The sequence below is a fragment of the Cheilinus undulatus genome, linkage group 2 (genome assembly GCF_018320785.1).
Source record: "Cheilinus undulatus linkage group 2, ASM1832078v1, whole genome shotgun sequence".
Lineage (NCBI taxonomy): Eukaryota > Metazoa > Chordata > Actinopteri > Labriformes > Labridae > Cheilinus > Cheilinus undulatus.
In genome coordinates this window covers 28,434,821-28,453,521 of record NC_054866.1, presented here as the reverse complement: position 1 = coordinate 28,453,521, position 18,701 = coordinate 28,434,821, and the positions used below count along the sequence as shown (strand labels likewise).

At 40.2% G+C, this 18,701-nt stretch overlaps 1 protein-coding gene across 2 annotated transcripts in view; it reads right to left on the bottom strand.

Moving 5' to 3' along the window:
• The window catches only part of mettl16 (methyltransferase like 16), a 43,670-nt gene extending 27,142 nt beyond the window's left edge, over positions 1-16,528 (bottom strand). Inside the window, exons 1-2 of one of the 2 annotated variants that reach the window (XM_041797527.1) lie at positions 16,447-16,528; positions 15,919-16,056 (exon numbers count right to left, since the gene is read on the bottom strand). In XM_041797527.1, the coding sequence (XP_041653461.1) occupies positions 15,919-16,046 (128 nt within the window). In that variant the 5' untranslated portion in view covers positions 16,047-16,056; positions 16,447-16,528. Of the gene's footprint in view, positions 1-15,918; positions 16,057-16,344 lie in introns of both variants that reach the window. The other variant, XM_041797517.1, reaches the window with a different exon arrangement.
• Between the last annotated feature and the right edge of the window lie 2,173 nt (positions 16,529-18,701).

Sequence of the window (18,701 nt, the reverse complement as noted above, 5' to 3'; positions counted from 1 at the left end):
ACATTATAGCAACAATAAAGCTCCATCATTCACACAGTGGTCTGATGGTGTCTGAAAGGTCAACCTTTAGATCACAGGAAATGGTCTAGTTTTCAAAGTGTGTTCACTTTCAATTTTAGCACATTTTGGTTTGTGAGTTCATCCACCATAAAAATATGACCTTTTAAGACCACCCACTGACATGGAGAACACATTTTAAGGGATAAAGCTGCTTCTGTGACCTGTTGAATTCTGACTACATGATGATGAACTTTGACCTATTTAGTCTCAGTCAATGTCTGTGGTAATAGTGTGTTTCTCTTTAATTGGTGTCAATTTATTACCAATATAACTCTTATAACGTTATTTGGGATGCTGACACTTTTTGAAAAATACGCTGCAATCAAGACGTCAGTGCGCTGAGTCTTAAATAATTTATGATTAAATGTATGACATGCGCTAGTGGAAGAAAGAGAGAGAGAGAGAGAGAGAAAGCCCCAAAATTTCTTGATTCAAATCACCAGAATAATTCGAGGAATCGTTTCAGCCCTACAAGTTTATATATAATGCACCAAAAATGTGAACCTTGATCTTGGCTCTCAAGTGTGAAAAGACCCTTTGTTGCCGCACTCTCAGCTCTTGGTATAACATGGTTTATAATTTTGAACACTTTCATTCTTGCCCATCATTACTTCTGAGAGACTCTGCCTCTCTAGAATGCTCCTTTTACACCCAGTGCCCCAACCTTTTTGAATTTTTTTTTTTTTCCCCAGTGTTCAGTTGTCATTGGGATTTCAGATGCTTCCTGACCGTTTACACAGGATAAAATTTCCTGAATTTAGTGAATCTGCCTGCGGAACCGTCAACGGCTCACAGGAGCTTTAAAACACTACTGAGTTACAACTGAATAAAACACAATTTACTGACATTTCAAAACAGCACTAGTCATTTTATTTTTCCTGATAGAACCGTTGATTAGTGTTGCACCTTGCATTTAATGCCGGGGCGGCCATGTTTGTTTACATTTGATTTCAAATTGGTAACCAAGGAAATGGTGGAATTCCTAAATGGAATTAGACATATTGTGACATCATCAATGCAAATGGCTTGGATGTGTCACTCTTAGAAGGCTATATATACTAGGCAAACCTCAACCACTGCAGACTTACAGAGCAGATCAGCGATCATCGAGCAGCAAGAAGTCTTCAAACTTTTTGATTTCGAGGTAGATTTAAAGAGCAGATCAGAGATTATCGCTCAGTGAGAAGTCTTCAGACTTTTTGATTTCAAGGCTATTTTTCAAACAAAAAAAATGTCTGAAAACACAGAGACTTGTTCAATTAGCTGGGGGGATATAATGGACAAGGAATTTGAAAACACAGAGACTTGTTCAATTAGCTGGGGGGATTTAATGGACATGGAATGTGAAAGCACCGAGTCTATAGAGATTGAGGATGAAAAAATGGTCGATACAACGCCTGAGACAAGCAGCGATCAGATCCAGGCTGAAGAGGTCACAACTGAGGAGCAAAAACATGCTCCCCAAGAAAGTGAGGAAGGAGGTCCCAGGCAGTACCAAAATCACTACCGGGGACCCCCTCCTCCACGCTACCCTTATCACGGACCCCCACGACCACCACATCCCAACCGTGGACCCCCTCCCCCACCAAATAACAGACCCTCATATCGGCCGTACAGCGGTCCCCCTGGTCCACCACACCATGGACCCCCTCATCAACAATACGGACCCCCTCGCCCACCATTACAGGGCCATGATCGCCCTCCTTGGATGCGGGACATTGAGAGTCTAAAGAGTAAGCTCAGAGACCGGACTGGCAAACTCAAAGAGGTGTCCCTTGAGCTAAAAGACGTGTCCTCCAAGCTGGAAGAGGAGAAAAAATCAAAAGCCAAATTAGAGGCCGAGAACAACAAAAAAGACAAAAAGATTAATGATCTCCTTGAGGCGGTGAAGGCAGAGCATAACAGGAGGATGGAGAGTGAAAAACAGATCAGGATGCTGAAGGAACAGCTGAAGCACCTGAATCCATCCTTCACTGAGGTGAACTTTGGCCTTTATCCATATAAGACCAAAGAGGAGCTCATCGGGGTCATTGAAGCTCAGAATAAAAAGCTCCAGGACAAAGCCTCAGGGGTTTCACACAAAGAGAAGACCCTGAGAGCTCAGATAGAAGTCTTGGAACAGGAGACCAGGACCCTGAGAGCTCAGAACGAGGTCCTGAAGCAGAGGAACAAGACCATGCCAGAAAAGGCCTCCAAAAAAGAAGCCATGCAGCTAAAAGCTTTAAAGGGTCAGCTGGACTTACAGCGTGATCAAATAAAGGCTCAGGAAAAGGCCCAACAGGACAAGGAGAGGGAGATAAAAGACCTCAGAATGCAGCTGGAGAATTCACGTCCAGCCTCCAGAGCACCAGAGCAGGAATCAGTTGATCCTGGGAAAATACAAGAGCTCTTGGATCTTGTGTCTTCTCAGAATGATCGATTGAAGGATGAAGTGTCGAGGTCTGACTCCCTGCAGAGAGAGGCTCAGGAGGTCCGACAGAGGCTGTCGGCCGAGATAGACTCTCTCAAGAAGGATATGTGGGTCCTCCAGAGAGAAGCCTCTAGAAAGGACACTGATACCTCCCTGCAGATAGAGTCCTTGACCAATCAGCTGCAGGTACAGACCAGCTATGTCCGTGACCTGGAATTCAAACTGCAGACTGAGCAAGGCAACATCCAGGTCCTGCAGAGAGACATTGAGTACGGGAGAGACCTCATAGCATCTAAGACCAGTCATCTGCAGGCTGAAACGTCGAGGGCTGACACTCTGAAAAACCAACTACAGGGTGTCAGCCTTCAGCTATCAGAGGCGGAGGACAGGATCCAGATGCTGGAACAGAAAATTAACGAGGAGGCCTCCAGCAGAGACGCGGTCAACGAGCGGCTGGAGAGCCTGGAGGACGAGCTGGAGGAGAAGACGCACTTCTGCATCGTCCTGCTGAGAGAGGTGCCCAGGTTACTAAGAGAGGCAGGGGAAAACGTGTCATTATGGAGGGAGTTCAAAAAAGCCCTCACTCCATCATGCTGGCGCCAGTACAAGATGGACAAGATAATGGAAGACCTCCGGAGACTGGCCACACTCTGCCCTCCCCCTCCTCCAGATTCAGGGAGGCTGTAACAGGCCTGGGCAGCACAGTGGGTCAAAGAAAGTCCTGCTGGATAGGAGGTAGCTTTCTGTCTGTCAGGGCGGCACATGGTCCACTGTGTCTGTGAAAGGTTTTCTCCAGGAGCTCCTGTTACCCCATAAAAATAAAAAAATAAAAAATAGAAAAAAAAAAAACATTTGTTGCAGTTTGAATAAAAGTGTTTACCTAAAGTGAATAAATTCTTAGAATAGACTTTCTGTACTGTACTGACAACTGCAGAGTGTAAAGTGTCCATATATACTGTGATTTTCATCGATGCACCATGTGCACCTTACACCATACAAAAGGTTTTTACTTATTACTTGGATGAGGACAGTGGCCCATGATGTCCATATTACAAACAAACGTGCTGTCAGAAGGGGCCCCCATAGGGCGGTCTTCTACTGTCATTGCAATAGTTGCACATTTTAATTCACTGCTGTTGTTTAAAGTTTGTCAGCACTCAGTTGCCCCTTACTTGCCAGCTAGGGGCCCCAAACAAATATCTGCCTTGGCTAGAGCTCAATTGTGTGGTTCCAGGAGAAAAATCCCTTTAGTTGATTAAAAAAACAACAACCCTGCTTTAATTCTGAAAGAAATTAAGGAACTGGGGGTAGATTGACGATTATGACATAAACTTAAATATGGCAAAGACGCCATAAAACAGAGTGGTAACTAGTGTTGTACTCAAGACCACACTTTTTGAGACCAAGACTTGCCAGAGACCAGATAAGACCAAGACTTCTGGGGGTCAAGACCAAGTCAAGACTGAGACAGAGACAAACTGAGAAAAGACCAAAACCATAAAAATCCATTTTTAAAAAACAATTACAAAAATTGGCAATCATTATCTCTTTAATTTTAGTGTTCTTTTAAATAAATTTGACAAATAAAACAAGGTGTCTGCAACCCTGTCAAATCACAACAAGCAGAAATCTCAAATCTAAACAAATCTCTTCAACTAACTTCTAGTAAAAAAAGTTTGTGATTAATTCCATTTTTGATAACAACAATTCAATTCTGAAATGTTAAAAAGAAAATTGTAGATATATCTAATATAATTATTACATATAAGAATGTAATTACAGATATCTGAAATGCAATTCCAGCTGTCTGTAATTACATTCTTACATGTAACAATTCCAGGTCAAGATATCAATAATGTAATTTCCACATGTAAGAAATGCATTTTAGATATCTAGAATTAATTTATGATATTTGTAATGTTAGAACAATTCTAGATATCATAAATTTACTTTGTCACTAGTAAGAATAGAATTGTTGATATCAAGAATTAACATTTTTACTAGTGAGAATTGAGTTGTAGATATCACTAATTAGAATTGCGACATGTCAAAATGTGTTTTTATAGATATGTCGACTCTGAATTACATGTGAATTACAGATATCTGTAATTCAATTTGAATAGAAGTCAATGGCACAATTTTACATGTTGTAATTAAGTTACAGATGTTTACAATGAGCATTTCCACTAGTGAAAAATGAATTGTAGATATCTTTAATTAGAATTGTTACTAGTGAAAATTACATTGTGGATATGTCGGCTTGGAAGTCTAACATGTCAAAAAGCAATTATTGATATCTACAACTGCTATTACCGCTAATACTTAAATGTTAATACGGCTTACTGTTTTACATGCCATACTGTACTGTAGCTGGAGCGATTAAAGTAAAGGGACACCATCATTTTAACATCCACCACTTTATACATGTGTGTAATACTTCACATTTTAGCAACAATAAAGCTCCATCATTCACACAGTGGTCTGATGGTGTCTGAAAGGTCAACCTTTAGATCACAGGAAATGGTCTAGTTTTCAAAGTGTGTTCACTTTCAATTTTAGCACATTTTGGTTTGTGAGTTCATCCACCATAAAAATATGACCTTTTAAGACCACCCACTGACGTGGAGAACACATTTTAAGGGATAAAGCTGCTTCTGTGACCTGTTGAATTCTGACTACATGATGATGAACTTTGACCTATTTAGTCTCAGTCAATGTCTGTGGCAATAGCGCGTTTCTATTTAATTGGTGTCAATTTATTATCAATATAACTCTTATAACGTTATTTGGGATGCTGACACTTTTTGAAAAATACGCTGTAATCAAGACGTCAGTGCGCTGAGTCTTAAATAATTTATGATTAAATGTATGACATGCGCTAGCGGAAGAGATAGAGAGAGAGAGAGAGAGGGGGAAAGCCCAGGACTCGAATCTTGACGCCTGATGATGTTCCGTGAAACCGTCGGGCCAATAAACTAGAAGTTTATGAAATTCCCTTAAGTCTGCAGACACAAACTAAGCGCTGTCTCACTCCAGCGAGTCGTGCAGCGAAAACAAGTACATTGTGCCTCACAAATAGCCATCCGTGTGAAACACAGCACGCCGAGCAACAAACGGCGCGATGTCCAGGCTACGGGCGTATATGGATACATGACTGATTTAAGCAGAGCCTCGAGGCAGATAATTTGTATCAAGGAATTTTTTGATTTGAATCACCTGAATAATTCGAGGAATCGTTTCAGCCCTAGTTGAAACATATGAGAGTCACTGGACTGAACTAAGTGAGGAATGGCCCAATAAAATCTGCAGCAAAAACCTGTGGACTGTATGACAACCCAGTTTCTTTTTTTTTTTTTAAACAGGATTTCAAGCAGAGGGTTTGCCATTTAGAAATCATTTTGTATCAGATTAAGGGAAGGACAGAGAAGTCACAGAGCACATGACTTCCTCTCCACAAAATGAAATATGTAAAAATAATGCCCTTCCTAAGGCCACAACTTCCCCTCGCTCCCATCAGATAATAAAAAGGTCTGTATGGTAATGTCTCTGCTGGGCATCAAGTTCATTTTTAAAGGTTTACGTTTATCAGTTTAATTTGTTAGCATAGCCATCAACAGTTACTCATCCATGCTGTCTCTAATGCCAGGAATGTGTAAAAAAATATAACATTTCATGAATTACTGGAGTGAATATCCTTCTCGGTTGATTTTCTTTCAGCTCTTAAAAAAATGACTACCAAATTAAATTCCACACAGGCTGCTGCATTTTTAATACCCACTCACACCTCTTAATCCCACCCCTCTATCTTCCTGATCCGAGCCCCCTTTTCCTTTCCCTGAGAACTGAAAGAAACCAACATCCAGACTGTTTCAGGGTTTATTTAGTCCTCATTTCACTTCCAATTACATCCACCACATTTCTTCTCCAGCAGTCTCTGGTCTGAGCTTGACTCTCTGTCGGCCGCTATCAGTCCTCTCCACTGACGATCCCAAAATGAAGGGAGGCGTATCTCCCCCAGGGATTGCGTGAGTGTCTCCCCAAGATTACGCTCATCCCTAACTCACTTCTTAAATACTTAAAGAACCCACTAGATGAATTCATTTGGGAATACAAAACCACACTAATCCCTCACTGATGGAATGACAGACTGATGGAGGAGAGTAGCAAAATTTCTGCAGATGGCCAGCCAGAGCTGGTGCCACATATGAAGTGAAAATCCTGTATGTTCATTCATATAGCAGAAAAAGAGTGTTAACTACTACCTGACTACAGCTTCACTAATGAGCTGCTGAAACTATCTGTGAAATGTCAGCACGTCCACCTCTTTTGTCCAGAAAAAGTCTACGATGTTCCCTCAAGGACGTGAAAAACTTTATTACCAAACATCAATGATCAAGCACTCATAATTGATTGCATCTGGAAAACAGAACATTTCTGCGGTGCTGCAGTACCTCATCATGATGCCGTTTTATGGCACATTTATCTTCATCAAAATAATTGCAGCTTCTGGTGATTAGGATATTGCACTTAGCCATGTTGTGATTGTAATTATTGTACATTTAATTGTGCATTCCTACTACACACAAAGGTGAGGAATACACACATGCATACACAGGATCTGGTGGCTATGCAAAAACAGAGAGATGTCAGAGCACACTCGGACAGCGGGGAGTTTGGTGCCTTACTCAAGCGCACCTCAGCAGTGTTTGGGAAATTAAATCAGCAGCAACCAGAGCAGACTTTCTGTAATACCCTGATGACCCTGTAACCCTTCAGTTCCAAACCCAAAGTCCCTAAAGACCAGGGCATTGCTCCCCCTTAATGAAATGGAAGAACTTGGACTTCAAATAGATAAACATACTAGATCATGCACTCTCATCTACAACAACCAACCAACCATTGTTTTATTTCCTTTCCTGCATTAACACCATCCACCCATTGTCCATCATCTTTCTGTCTGACGGACAGATGTGGGACACTCCAGGCTGATAATTATCACCTGTCACAGATGGACATCAGGTGGAGTTTCACAGCGTGCCCAAACATGCACGGTACGCCCACTGTAAAATGATTGACTTGTAGTAACCTCATAGCCACAAAGACTCAGCCCACACCAACATGTTCACCGTCACACACAGATGTTGAGATTTGCTACAGCGCCATCATGTCCGCATTCATCTGCATAACACACAATAACAGGAGGTTTCCTCTCAGAGCAGACGGGCTACCCGTTTCAGATAAAACAAAAAGGAAGGAAAGCGTTGAAGTCCTGATGGATAAACGGCAGACCTCAAACAAAAAGTCTGACAATGATTGGCAGCTCCTAGACTCATCATTTATTGGCTTTGTTTGACTGACGTTAATATTTACAAAGAACAACAATAACGTCTAAATGAGAAGGAATGACAGAATGACGTGTCTTAAAAAACAACAGAACCAACTTTTCAGAAATATATTTAAAAATGTGCTCAGCCAGAGTCAGAAGAGGCGGGAATTAGTTTATAGTTTTGTCTTTACCCGAGCCAAAACAGTACCTCGAAATATGATACCACAACTTGTTTTCTTAACCGACTGATTTTGCTTTTAAGACTTAGTCCAAAGATAGGCAGGTCATTTTTTTGAAAATGGAGTATCTCCTCATTTGTTTTTCAAAATAACCCTGTACTTGGGCACCAGTTTAGCTCAGTTGGTGGAGCGGACACCCACATGCAGAGGCTATGGTCTTCAACCCACTTGTTATGGGATTGTCTTGGTTTGGTGCATGTCTGACTATACTATCCAATAAGACAAAAAGCCCAAATAACATTAATAATAGTGCTACGTTCTCAAAAAAATCTTCATCCACATGATAACACAACAGTACACTGTTAGCTGTAACAAGCCCGCCATGTCAACAGTAGTCTGTCTTTCACTGTTTTGATGAAGCAGCTTAACTAGAGACTACAATGATCATTGAAGATTTTTTTCATGCGGTGTCTGTGCAATTGCCATTTTCCTTTCAAAGTTAGTCCCATCAGCCTGAATCCGTCTCATCTAAAACTACCTGCGAGGTTTAGGTAATAGGGACCTTGCAATGTCATTAGAAGGGATCAAGGGCATGATGGTAAACAAGCTAGAGAAGATAGGAGATATGATATATGCACATGGTGTAGAAAGATTTGGAGTGCATGACAGAAACAGGGTTGAGAGGGTGCAGCCAGCTAAATCTAGAAGACAGAAAGAGATAGATAAGTTAGTAATGGAGAAGAGACAGTTAAGGAAACAGTGGAGGAAGGCTACAGAAGAGGAAAGAGCGGGAATTAATGTTTTACAGGAGGAGATAAGAAATAGGCTGGTAACAGAGCAGAGGTAAGAGCAGAACAACTAAGGAGCAGAGTAGGACAGCATTTTATAGGGATCCTTTTAAGTTTACTAAAGGGTTGTACATTCAGGAAAAGGGAGGGCAGCTTAGAGCATCAAAGCAAGAGGTAGAGGAGTATTTAAAAAGAACGCATTCAGCTCCAGGACAGAACAGGGAGTTAGGCCTCCCACCCGACATGCCACCACTAGGGGAGATGGAGTTTAGTATGGATGTTAAACCACCAAGGTGGAAGGAAGTGCAGGATGTAGTAAGGCATGCAAAGGCTTCTTCGGCCCAGGGCCAAACGGAGTCCCCTACAGGGTTTATAAAAACCACGCCTGATGTCCTTAGGTTCCTGTGGTGGTTATTAAGGTTAGTCTGGGAGAAATGGTCTATCCCAAAAGCCTGGTGTAGAGCAGTGGGGATCCTGATTCATAAGGAGATGGAGTCCTCTGATCTGAGCCAGTTTCGTACCATCTCACTCCTGAATGTGGAGGGGAAGATATTCTTCAGCATCATGACAAAGAGGTTATCAAGTTATTTACAAGTAAATAGACTAACAAACAAAACAGTGCAGAAAGCAGGGATCCCAGGTTTTGCAGGGTACATAGAGCACACAAGTATGATCTGGCATCAGATTCAGGCAGCTAAGGCAGAGAATAGGGAGTTACACATGGTATTTTTAGATCTAGCAAAAGCATTTGGGTCAGTACCTCATATATAGTCTTATCTGAAGGGCATTTCATTTCTTTAGAGTGACAGAGATGGTGGTAAACTTAGTGAAGATGTATTTCAGAGATGTTAGGTTGTGTATTAGTACTGCAAACTTTACGACAGGCTGGCAAAGACTAGAGATAGGTATTATGGCAGGTTGCACGATTTCCCCTCTAGCCTTTACAATGGCGATGGAAGTCATTGTTAGAGCTTCACAGTGGGTGGTAGGAGGGGAGAGACTACAGGATGGTATGCGCTTCCCACCAATCAGGGCTTACATGAATGACATGACACTGGTGACCACGACAGTGCCATGGGCAAGAGGGCTACTGGAGAGACTAAATAAGAGTCTCAAGTGGGCTAGCACAAAGATCAAGCCTAGTAAGTCCAAGAGTATCTCAGTATCCAGAGGGAAGATTGTTGACAGGAAGTTTTTTTGTAGATGAGGAAGAAATATGGTCGATAAGGGAGAAGCCAGTAAAGCGCTTAGGGAGACGGTATAATGAAGACTTTAGTGACAGTGAACAGGTGGAGCAGTTTAGATGTTTGTACTATAATTGCTGCACTGTAATCATGAATGGTGTTAAGGAAGGCAGTATCGGCACTGTCACTACCTGGAGTTTGCATGTTCAGGGCCTGGCTCTGTTGAAGGTGGCATGCTGTTGAGGCTGTGTGGGCTATGTGGTATGATAGGTAAGATGACATCTCTGTGCTGGCATGGTGGGTGGTGAGAGCTGGCATGGAGGGGGTGGCTCTGGGACTCTGTAGATCACTGTTCAGCCCTCTGGAAGTGTCTTGGGACTAACTGGACAAAACACTGAAGAAGGAGGGTTCCCACTTGACAACCCTGGTGAAGTGCAGGTTTCTTACTACCTGTCGGTGGCAAATAGTAATGGATTAGGGATTTCTTCACTGAGCGCTGATCCTCTTTATTGGGCAGAAGTATCTTGTGTTTTATTTAGAAGAAATTAGGAGTATTGTCAGAGGCTGCAGGGCCCCTCGTGATCCATCCATTCAGGTGTCTCTGTTCATCAACATAGTGGGAGAGCAGCTGTGTGTATAGTGAGCATGTAAACAGACGGTCAGCAAAGTTTACATCAGCACAATTTTGGTGTGTGCTGTTGCCATGGAAACAAATATATGGTTGTTCAGCAGTGACACCAAACAGAGGAGAAACTGTTACACAGTGTGATGTAACATCCCAAAACTCACATAAAAGCCTCCTTTTCAAAAATAATAGGCCTCAAAATACAGCAGGTATTGAATTCAAAATGAACCAAATGGGCGCCCCCTCCACCAAGTGAGTTGATCCGGCATCCCTTTCTTTCTTTTATAAAGATTTTTTTCTGTTTTGGCTTTTATTAGATAGGACAGTTGAACAGAGATTAGAAATATGGGGAGGAAGTGGGGAAATACATGCAGCAGGATTAGGATGTGAACCTCTCACCTGTGTGTTGAGGATTGTAGCCTCTGTATTAGGGGTCGACCAATATTGGTTTCAGTAGTTCATAAGACTTATAACCAATATTTGGAGCCGATATGTGTTTATTATGATGTACAATGTAATTAATGTGGCAAAAGTAAAATTGTATGATCAAAAATTAAGTAAAATAAACAATTTAGCTCTAGATCTATCAGCATGACAAATGGCACAGAGCAAAAAACAGCTTTATCATGAAAACAAGAAGTGATACAACACGCTACCTGTCAGTGGTACCCAGGCTTAAGGGCTGATTGGCTGGCACCCATGGAAGGCCCTATGATTTCTGTGTTAATGGAATCGCGGACAGAATCGCGGAATTGGCCAATAAAAACGGTATCTACTATTTAATGTGAAAATCACGGAAATTGAATGAATTTGGCTGAAATGCTGTGTTTTTTAGAAAGAGGAACATATGTATGGGGAACATGTTCAGGGGGAACACTAAACTGCGGCACATTTCATAAAAACTCACCCCGCCCCCTCCTAAACAATAATAGCATGTCAAAGCAGCTGCATGAAACACCAGCAAACATCACGCAGCTCAACACAGGACTGTGAGAGTAAAGAAAATTTTAGGTAACAGGTTTTCTTTGAACTTTTTAACTTTAATGTGACCTTTTTATTAAGTTACTATCACTTTCTGTTTGAGAGAACGGAAGGATTTCTTTATTTACATTAGGAGGTGATTATACACATGGATGTGTCTTAACATGTTGGAAATATCTGACCATTACACTGGTTATAATTATTTTATATCAGGGTTATCCAAATAATGGCTCCTGGGCCAACTGTGGCCCCTTTATCAATAAATTCAAGGTTATATCTATTTAAAAAGTGAAAATTTTATTAATTTACATAAACAGGATGCTCTTTTTATGGTTAAATTAGTGTAAAGGTAAACAAACAGAATTCCAAAAAAAATTAAAATGGAAAAAATGGATTTTATAAGGCCCTACTCCATGCAATCAGATTGAGTTGCATGCAGGACATGCAGTGAGAATGTGAAAATAAAGCCATAGGGGAACACACATTTTGCAGTGGAGCAAAAGCAGTACATTTTTGGTTAATTAATTTAATAGATTATCTGTAAAGTAAAATACCAATAATCTGCAAAATGCCATTGGTCTCAATAATCGGCCAGGCTGGTAATCAGTCAACCTCTACTCTGTGGGCATCTGCTCTCCAACTGAGCTAAACTGGCATCCAGTCACTGCATTTATAACAAATATGAATACCACATTTATTCAAAAATGTCTTTGTGCAAGAAGCAGCAATAATGCTAGATATATGACCCTATTCAGTCTTTATTCTACAAACAAAATTCTCATTCCTGTAGAGGTATTGGTAAAAAGAAGTTAAAGCACACTGGTACATACTGACATTAACTTAAGCTCTCTTTGTGAACAACAGCTGTAGTCTAAAACTGTTAGATCAAGAGGAATGCAGGCTTTAGTGTAAATATTCACTGTATCACTTGTCCTTTTTCTGCTAAACAGTGGTCGGATTTAAATGTTTTCAAGGTTAATCACTTTAGAAGGCACACAACAGCAGACTAACTAGATAACATGATCAAACATGCTAGCTTGGGTATGTATACTTGTGCTAATCAGTCTTTATTTTACATAAATGAGAAGAAATAAAGATCCACATTGATTTAAGTTATGTAAACCACAGCTCACAATTCCACATCTACAGGTATAGAAAAAAAAGGCATTCATGAGCTCACACTGTTTGACATAAACACCAAACCCACCACCTTTGTTCTCCAGCCGGGACTTTTTCACACCATGACTTCTCAGTCTCTCAGGGAGACTCACACACAAGCCATGTTCAAGCCCTATAGTTTGTATGTTTGGAGACTAACGGGGCACTTTTTGATTGACACACTCATCCATTCATGAAATGGGGTTTCTTTTTGAAACTGTGGCTCACATTTACTTTGAGAAGTCTCACTAAAAAAGAAGGAACCCACAAACAGAGGATGGAGTAAAAAGGAAAAAGATCTTTTGATGTAAGGCTCATTAATCATGTGTCCAGGCTTTGTCGTCATCCTGCTGTTGCCAGAAGCTGAATGAGCAGTAAAGATCAGACTGAGTCAGCTGGGGCCGTAGCGCTGCTGAATTGGGTCCTCAGGGCCAGACTCTAACATAATGTATGAGTTCACGGCTCAGTATAGTTCATGAAAAAGAGCCATGTGTAGACCCCTGAACTCTACAGCCAAACATTATTCTTCTTTTATTCTAAAACGATGTAAAACAACATGCGACTAAAAGGCAGTGATTGAAAAAATGTTGCTTTCACATTATATGGATGGATAGTGGAGCGCTGTTTACTAAATGCAAATGTTCATGAAATAAATCAACAGAGATGTTTAATGACATGCTTCTTAAATACTGTGCATGATGTTATAGCCTTATATTCATGTTTGGATTGAGTAACCTTGAAAGATGAAGCCATAATCCGTATGAGTGCAGCTCTAGCTAAGAAGATTGAATCCACTAATTGGAAGATTGTTGGAAAAGATGAGCCCTAACTCCTCTTGAAGGCTGAGCCCCTAGTCTGTGTTTTTACGAGTATTAAGTTTTAAATTAGTGAGCCTCTGCCGTTATGCTTTAGCTTTTATCAATAAAGAAAACATGATATACAAGAGTAAACATCAACGTGTTTCAAATCGCATACTTCTGTGCTAAATACCTATATTTTGAGTGTAACAGTGCCACATTGAAAAGAATGACAAAACTACTGGTGCACCAAAAACTATGGGGAGACTGATTATCTGCCTTGGTGATTACTGAGGCCGAACTTTGGCACTTTTCTTATAATCGGTATCAGCATTTTATTTTATCCATAATTGATAAAACAAATAAATTAAAAGGTGCATTTTGACTCCACTGCAAGCTGTGTCTTCCTCTCTCGCTGTGTTTTACTCTCCACAATCTTTCATCATCCCTTACCCTCCCATAACACTATCTGATTGGCTAGATGTCACCAGCCAAGCAAACAACCTTGAGGCCTGGGTGGCACTGACACAGGGAGTGTATGGTGTCACATCACGGTGTTTTCCTGCTGCTCCTGTGTTGCTTTGTGCTGTTTCTTATGTTGACAGAGGCCATGCACATGTTGTTTGTTGTAATGAATGCATATCTATTCCAATTATCCGTCATTGGTGTCATACACTACTAATAATTGGTATCAATATAGGCCTTAAAAATTAGTAACAGCTGACCCTCACTCAAAACCATCCTTTTGAGTGTGGAAAAGAAGGACACTTCCCACCGTCAACAAACACCAAATCAATAACATAGCGGAAGCAATGCCACAAAATTCTCAACATGGTTTCATAATAAAACGATAGAGGGACTGTGAAGTCAACATGCCATCACATTTTTAGCCAGTATGAGAAGGAGAAGAGGATGTCATCAAATTTTTGGGGTGTTAAAGCAATGAAATAAGTTCCTTTCCTTTGAGAAAGTAGTGTTAAAATAAAACACTCACCTTACATCAGTTTGCAATTCAGCATTACCAAAAGAAGCAGAAAAAGATCAAGGAGGCAGTTTATCCATTCAATAAAAAAGTTGTTCACAAAAAAAGTAGGCAGTTTATCCATTGTCACTCTAAGTGCAAAACATCAGTGCACAATTTGGGACAACACTACCCTGTTCAGACTAGTGCTGTGTACCTTACTGAATTACACAGCAGTAAAGTATACGAACAGAAGTATGTGATTTAGAATACACTAAATTACTCCAGTCATGCTATGTTGTGCTTATTTTGTCCATAGGTTTTGTTATGTGCGGTAAATGCAACACACCCTCCCTCCTTTACATCATACGTTGAGAACCATTGCTGTAAATACTAAAGTTATAAAGATATCAGCCTAATTTTAAGAAAAACATAGTTTATTCGCAAGCCAAGATAAAGATACTAAAATACTCACAATCCTTGAGTTTCACAGCGACGTCTCTGATGGTGGGGTCTCTAGTTACAATAGAAATGTGTACTGAGCCTGCAAAGGAAGGCTGTTCACTGTTGCTGAATCAAATGTTTATAGTAATGAGTGCTCAGGTAGCTAGATAGCTTGGTCCATGCATTGAAAGCACATCAATAAGGATTTTTCTACATGTCTGTGGGGGATCTGAATGTCAAATATCAACTTCCGAACCAACGCTGCTAAAAAAAGTGTGCAGGCTGTTGAACTCTCCATCAGTCAAATTAATCATGATTAAAATTGATTTTTGGCATAACTGCTGGAGCAGCCCTACTGTGTATTATGGCAAATCCCTGTAATCCCTGAAAAAACCTGTACTTGCCAACACTCCCATTTGTCCGTGAATTTCTCACCTATTTTCCATCCATCTCCAGCTCACTTCCTGTTTTATTTATTTTTTCAGGAAACTCCAAAATTTTCATCACCCCCCTACCTTAAATTGAATAACCACATACACAGATAAATTGTGTGTGACTGTACGAAGATACCAAGGTTTCCAGGTCATCTACAAATCACGGTAGATGATCTACAGCAACAAAATACTTCAACCCCTGCCCTCATGGCCTGGAAAGCCACAATCTAATTCAAGATCTGTGGGAGTACGATTGTAAATCAAGGATTAAAAATTAACTTCATGTGGGGAGCTGCAAGTTTTGTTTTTTTCCCCACACAAAAATAAAGACTTTAAGAAAAATTAATTCATCACTTCATGACAAATGGGTAAATAAAATACACTGGAATAAAAAAGAATTACAGTGTTTGAGCTTTAATTTCCTGAGGTAAAAAACCCTCCTGTAGTTAGAAACCAAGATGTCCGGTATAAATGTAAGGTATGGTAATGATGAAAGCTGAAATCAAGGATGAAAAAATGCTGTCTGAGTGCTGAGCTAGGACATAAACAGTGCTCTGTTTGGGTTACTCACATTGGTCTCCCTGCGAGGCTGGTGTGCACATGCTGCTGGAAGTCTGGATATTTGGATGCCAGGTACCCAAAATCCGGTGGTTTGTCTTTGTAGCGGTTTCGGGGATGCATGGATTTATTCAGAGCCATGATTAGAGCTCTGAATTAGGAAGGAAGGGGTGAGATATAAGCACCGAGAAGGTAAACTATAGCAGCAGCTGTTACACAAACATAGCAATCACTAAATTTGAAGCAGCTAACTTGAAGATTTGAGAACTTTTATTTTACACTGAAAATAAACCTAGCTTATCAGCATTGTAAACTTCGAGCTTTTGGTACTGTTGAAAAGAGAGCTGAGTCAAAAAAAAAGTCACGGTGTCTGTGAACCTGTTTTCGCCGTAAGTTTACATTTTATGCTAATTTGTGGCGTATTTTTGTTTAAGCCTACCTTTACTGAAGATTTCCTGGTTTTTTTTTTGATAAATCCTTTTATGAATTATGTCTGAATTAATGAGAGATTATAACTGTTTAGAATACAAGCAGGACTCACGTTGGGCAAACGCTACTGCAACTCTCTTCCTGGATGCTCGACACGTCACGCCTCTATGGCATTGCGTGCTGACGTCACCACGAAGACCGTTCCAGTCGTGACGTAATTTTGTAGGCAAACCCGGAAGTTCCTGTAAAGCGTCCTTGGGTTTCTTGAAAGGCGCTATATAAATTCAAGATATTATTATTATTATTATTATTATTATTATTTTATTATTACTATTATTATGAAGTTCGCGTCGCATGGATTCCCACGGCGTCGAGCCTATGGGATTTTTCAATGGGTTTCTGGATTATTGCTAAACATAAGCTCTGTGTCCAATAAAAGTTTATGAAACTTACAACCGTTTCAAATTTGCTTCCCGTTCAGCAAAACTGAATCCAAAATAAATAATAATAACAATGATGATAAAAAACGGTTTGTATTTGGATATAAGGTGATGTTAAAGTCTGAAAGGATAATTAACTGTAGATGTTTTTCTTGTGAGAATACATCAGAGGCTTTTTTTCAAGAAGAGAAGCAGACAAATGTCTTTGTATCTTTTTTGCCCCAATGATCACATTTATTTAAAATCATTCTAAATGGTATTCTCCCTAAGTCTTCCTCATTTTGTACCATCTTTTATTTTGTTTGACATCATGTATATTATATGCTCTATATACATACTTTGTACAACATTTACATTTTATGACTAATTTAATTGTGATAAGCCTGAACTGCCACAAGTAGCCTACCTCTCAAAAATTGGTGTATCACGATAAAGATGTTTAATCAGTGAATTCATTCTGGAAGTGAAACTTCCATATTATAGATTCATCACTCTATCATCACTCTATCTCTGAAATAGACTTTTTTGCTTTAACATTGATGATTAGCCTGACAGGCCAGATTGATGTGTTTCACACATCCATCTGGAAAACCTTTGATATACAGCGTTTGGGGCAGAGCCGGAGGGTGATTGGTTGAATGTTCTGTCTGTCACATCTTTATGGGCCAATCAGAGCAACAAAACACGTGACCTTATCGCCGCTATGCAGATACCCAGGAATAAACTCCATATAGAACTGCAGAACGTGAACTATGGCCACTGTAGACATGTAAGTACATGACTTGTCATTTTTGAAAAGAAAAAAAATGCAATGCTGTTCTTTGTTCTTCTTTTAACAAAGAAATGTCAGTAAGTTCTGGTGAAACTGGCACTTTAGCAGCATCCACGCTAATGTCTTCTATGGCAAGCGGTTTTAACATTTAAAAGCTAAGTTTGACTATCTGGAATTAACATTGTAGATATCTATAATTCAATTTTACCTAGTCAAAAAGAACATTTCAGATATATCTGAAATGACAATTGTGGATAGGCAGACTGTATTTGCGGATATCTGAAATGTTCTTTTTGACAAGGCAAAACTGAATTACAGATATCTTGAATTTAAATTCTGCCTATTCAAAATGTAATTACGACTAGTCGGAGAGACTTTGTTGATATCTACAATGTTAATTCCGGATAGTTAAACTTAACTTTTAAATGTTAAAACCGCTTGCCATAGTCTTCTGCCATAACGGTACCGGCCTCTTGTTGCTGCTTGCTTACGTCACGACTCCGCCACACCCAAAAGTACTGCCCCTCCTTGCTGATTGGTCCTGTCACTTTCTAACCGGGCCCAGACAGTTCAGACAGGAGCTTTGCAAGATGGATTTGTCAGTGAGAAACCAGGAAACGGGCGTATCCATCTGCTTTGCAAGGTTGGATGATTATGGCTTACAGCTCGCAAAAATGAAGGCCCATTATCTAAAATTCCTAGAATATCACAAAATATCAGTCCAAAAAAGCATTTATAATACAGTAATGTTAATCTTCTGGAAATGTATGCTCATTTATGCACTCAATGATTAGTTGGAGCTCCTTTTGCATGAATTATGACATCAGTTTAGTGCCATGGAGCCAGTCAGTCTGTGATACTGCTGGGGTGTTGTGAAGCACGTGTTGCTTTGATAGCAGCCTTCAGCTCATATGTATTGTTGAGTCTGGTGTCTCTCATCTTCCTCTTGGCATTTTCCCAGAGATACTCTGAGGAGTGCAGGTCAGGCCAGTTGGCTGGCCATTTAAACACTGTTAAACCATGGTCAGCAAACCAGTTTCTGGTCATTCTGGCTTCACTCTGGGCAGGTGCCAAGTCCTGCTGGAAAAGGAAATCAGTATTTCCATAAAGCTTCTCAGCAGATGGAAGCATGAAATACTATAAAGTTTCCTGGGA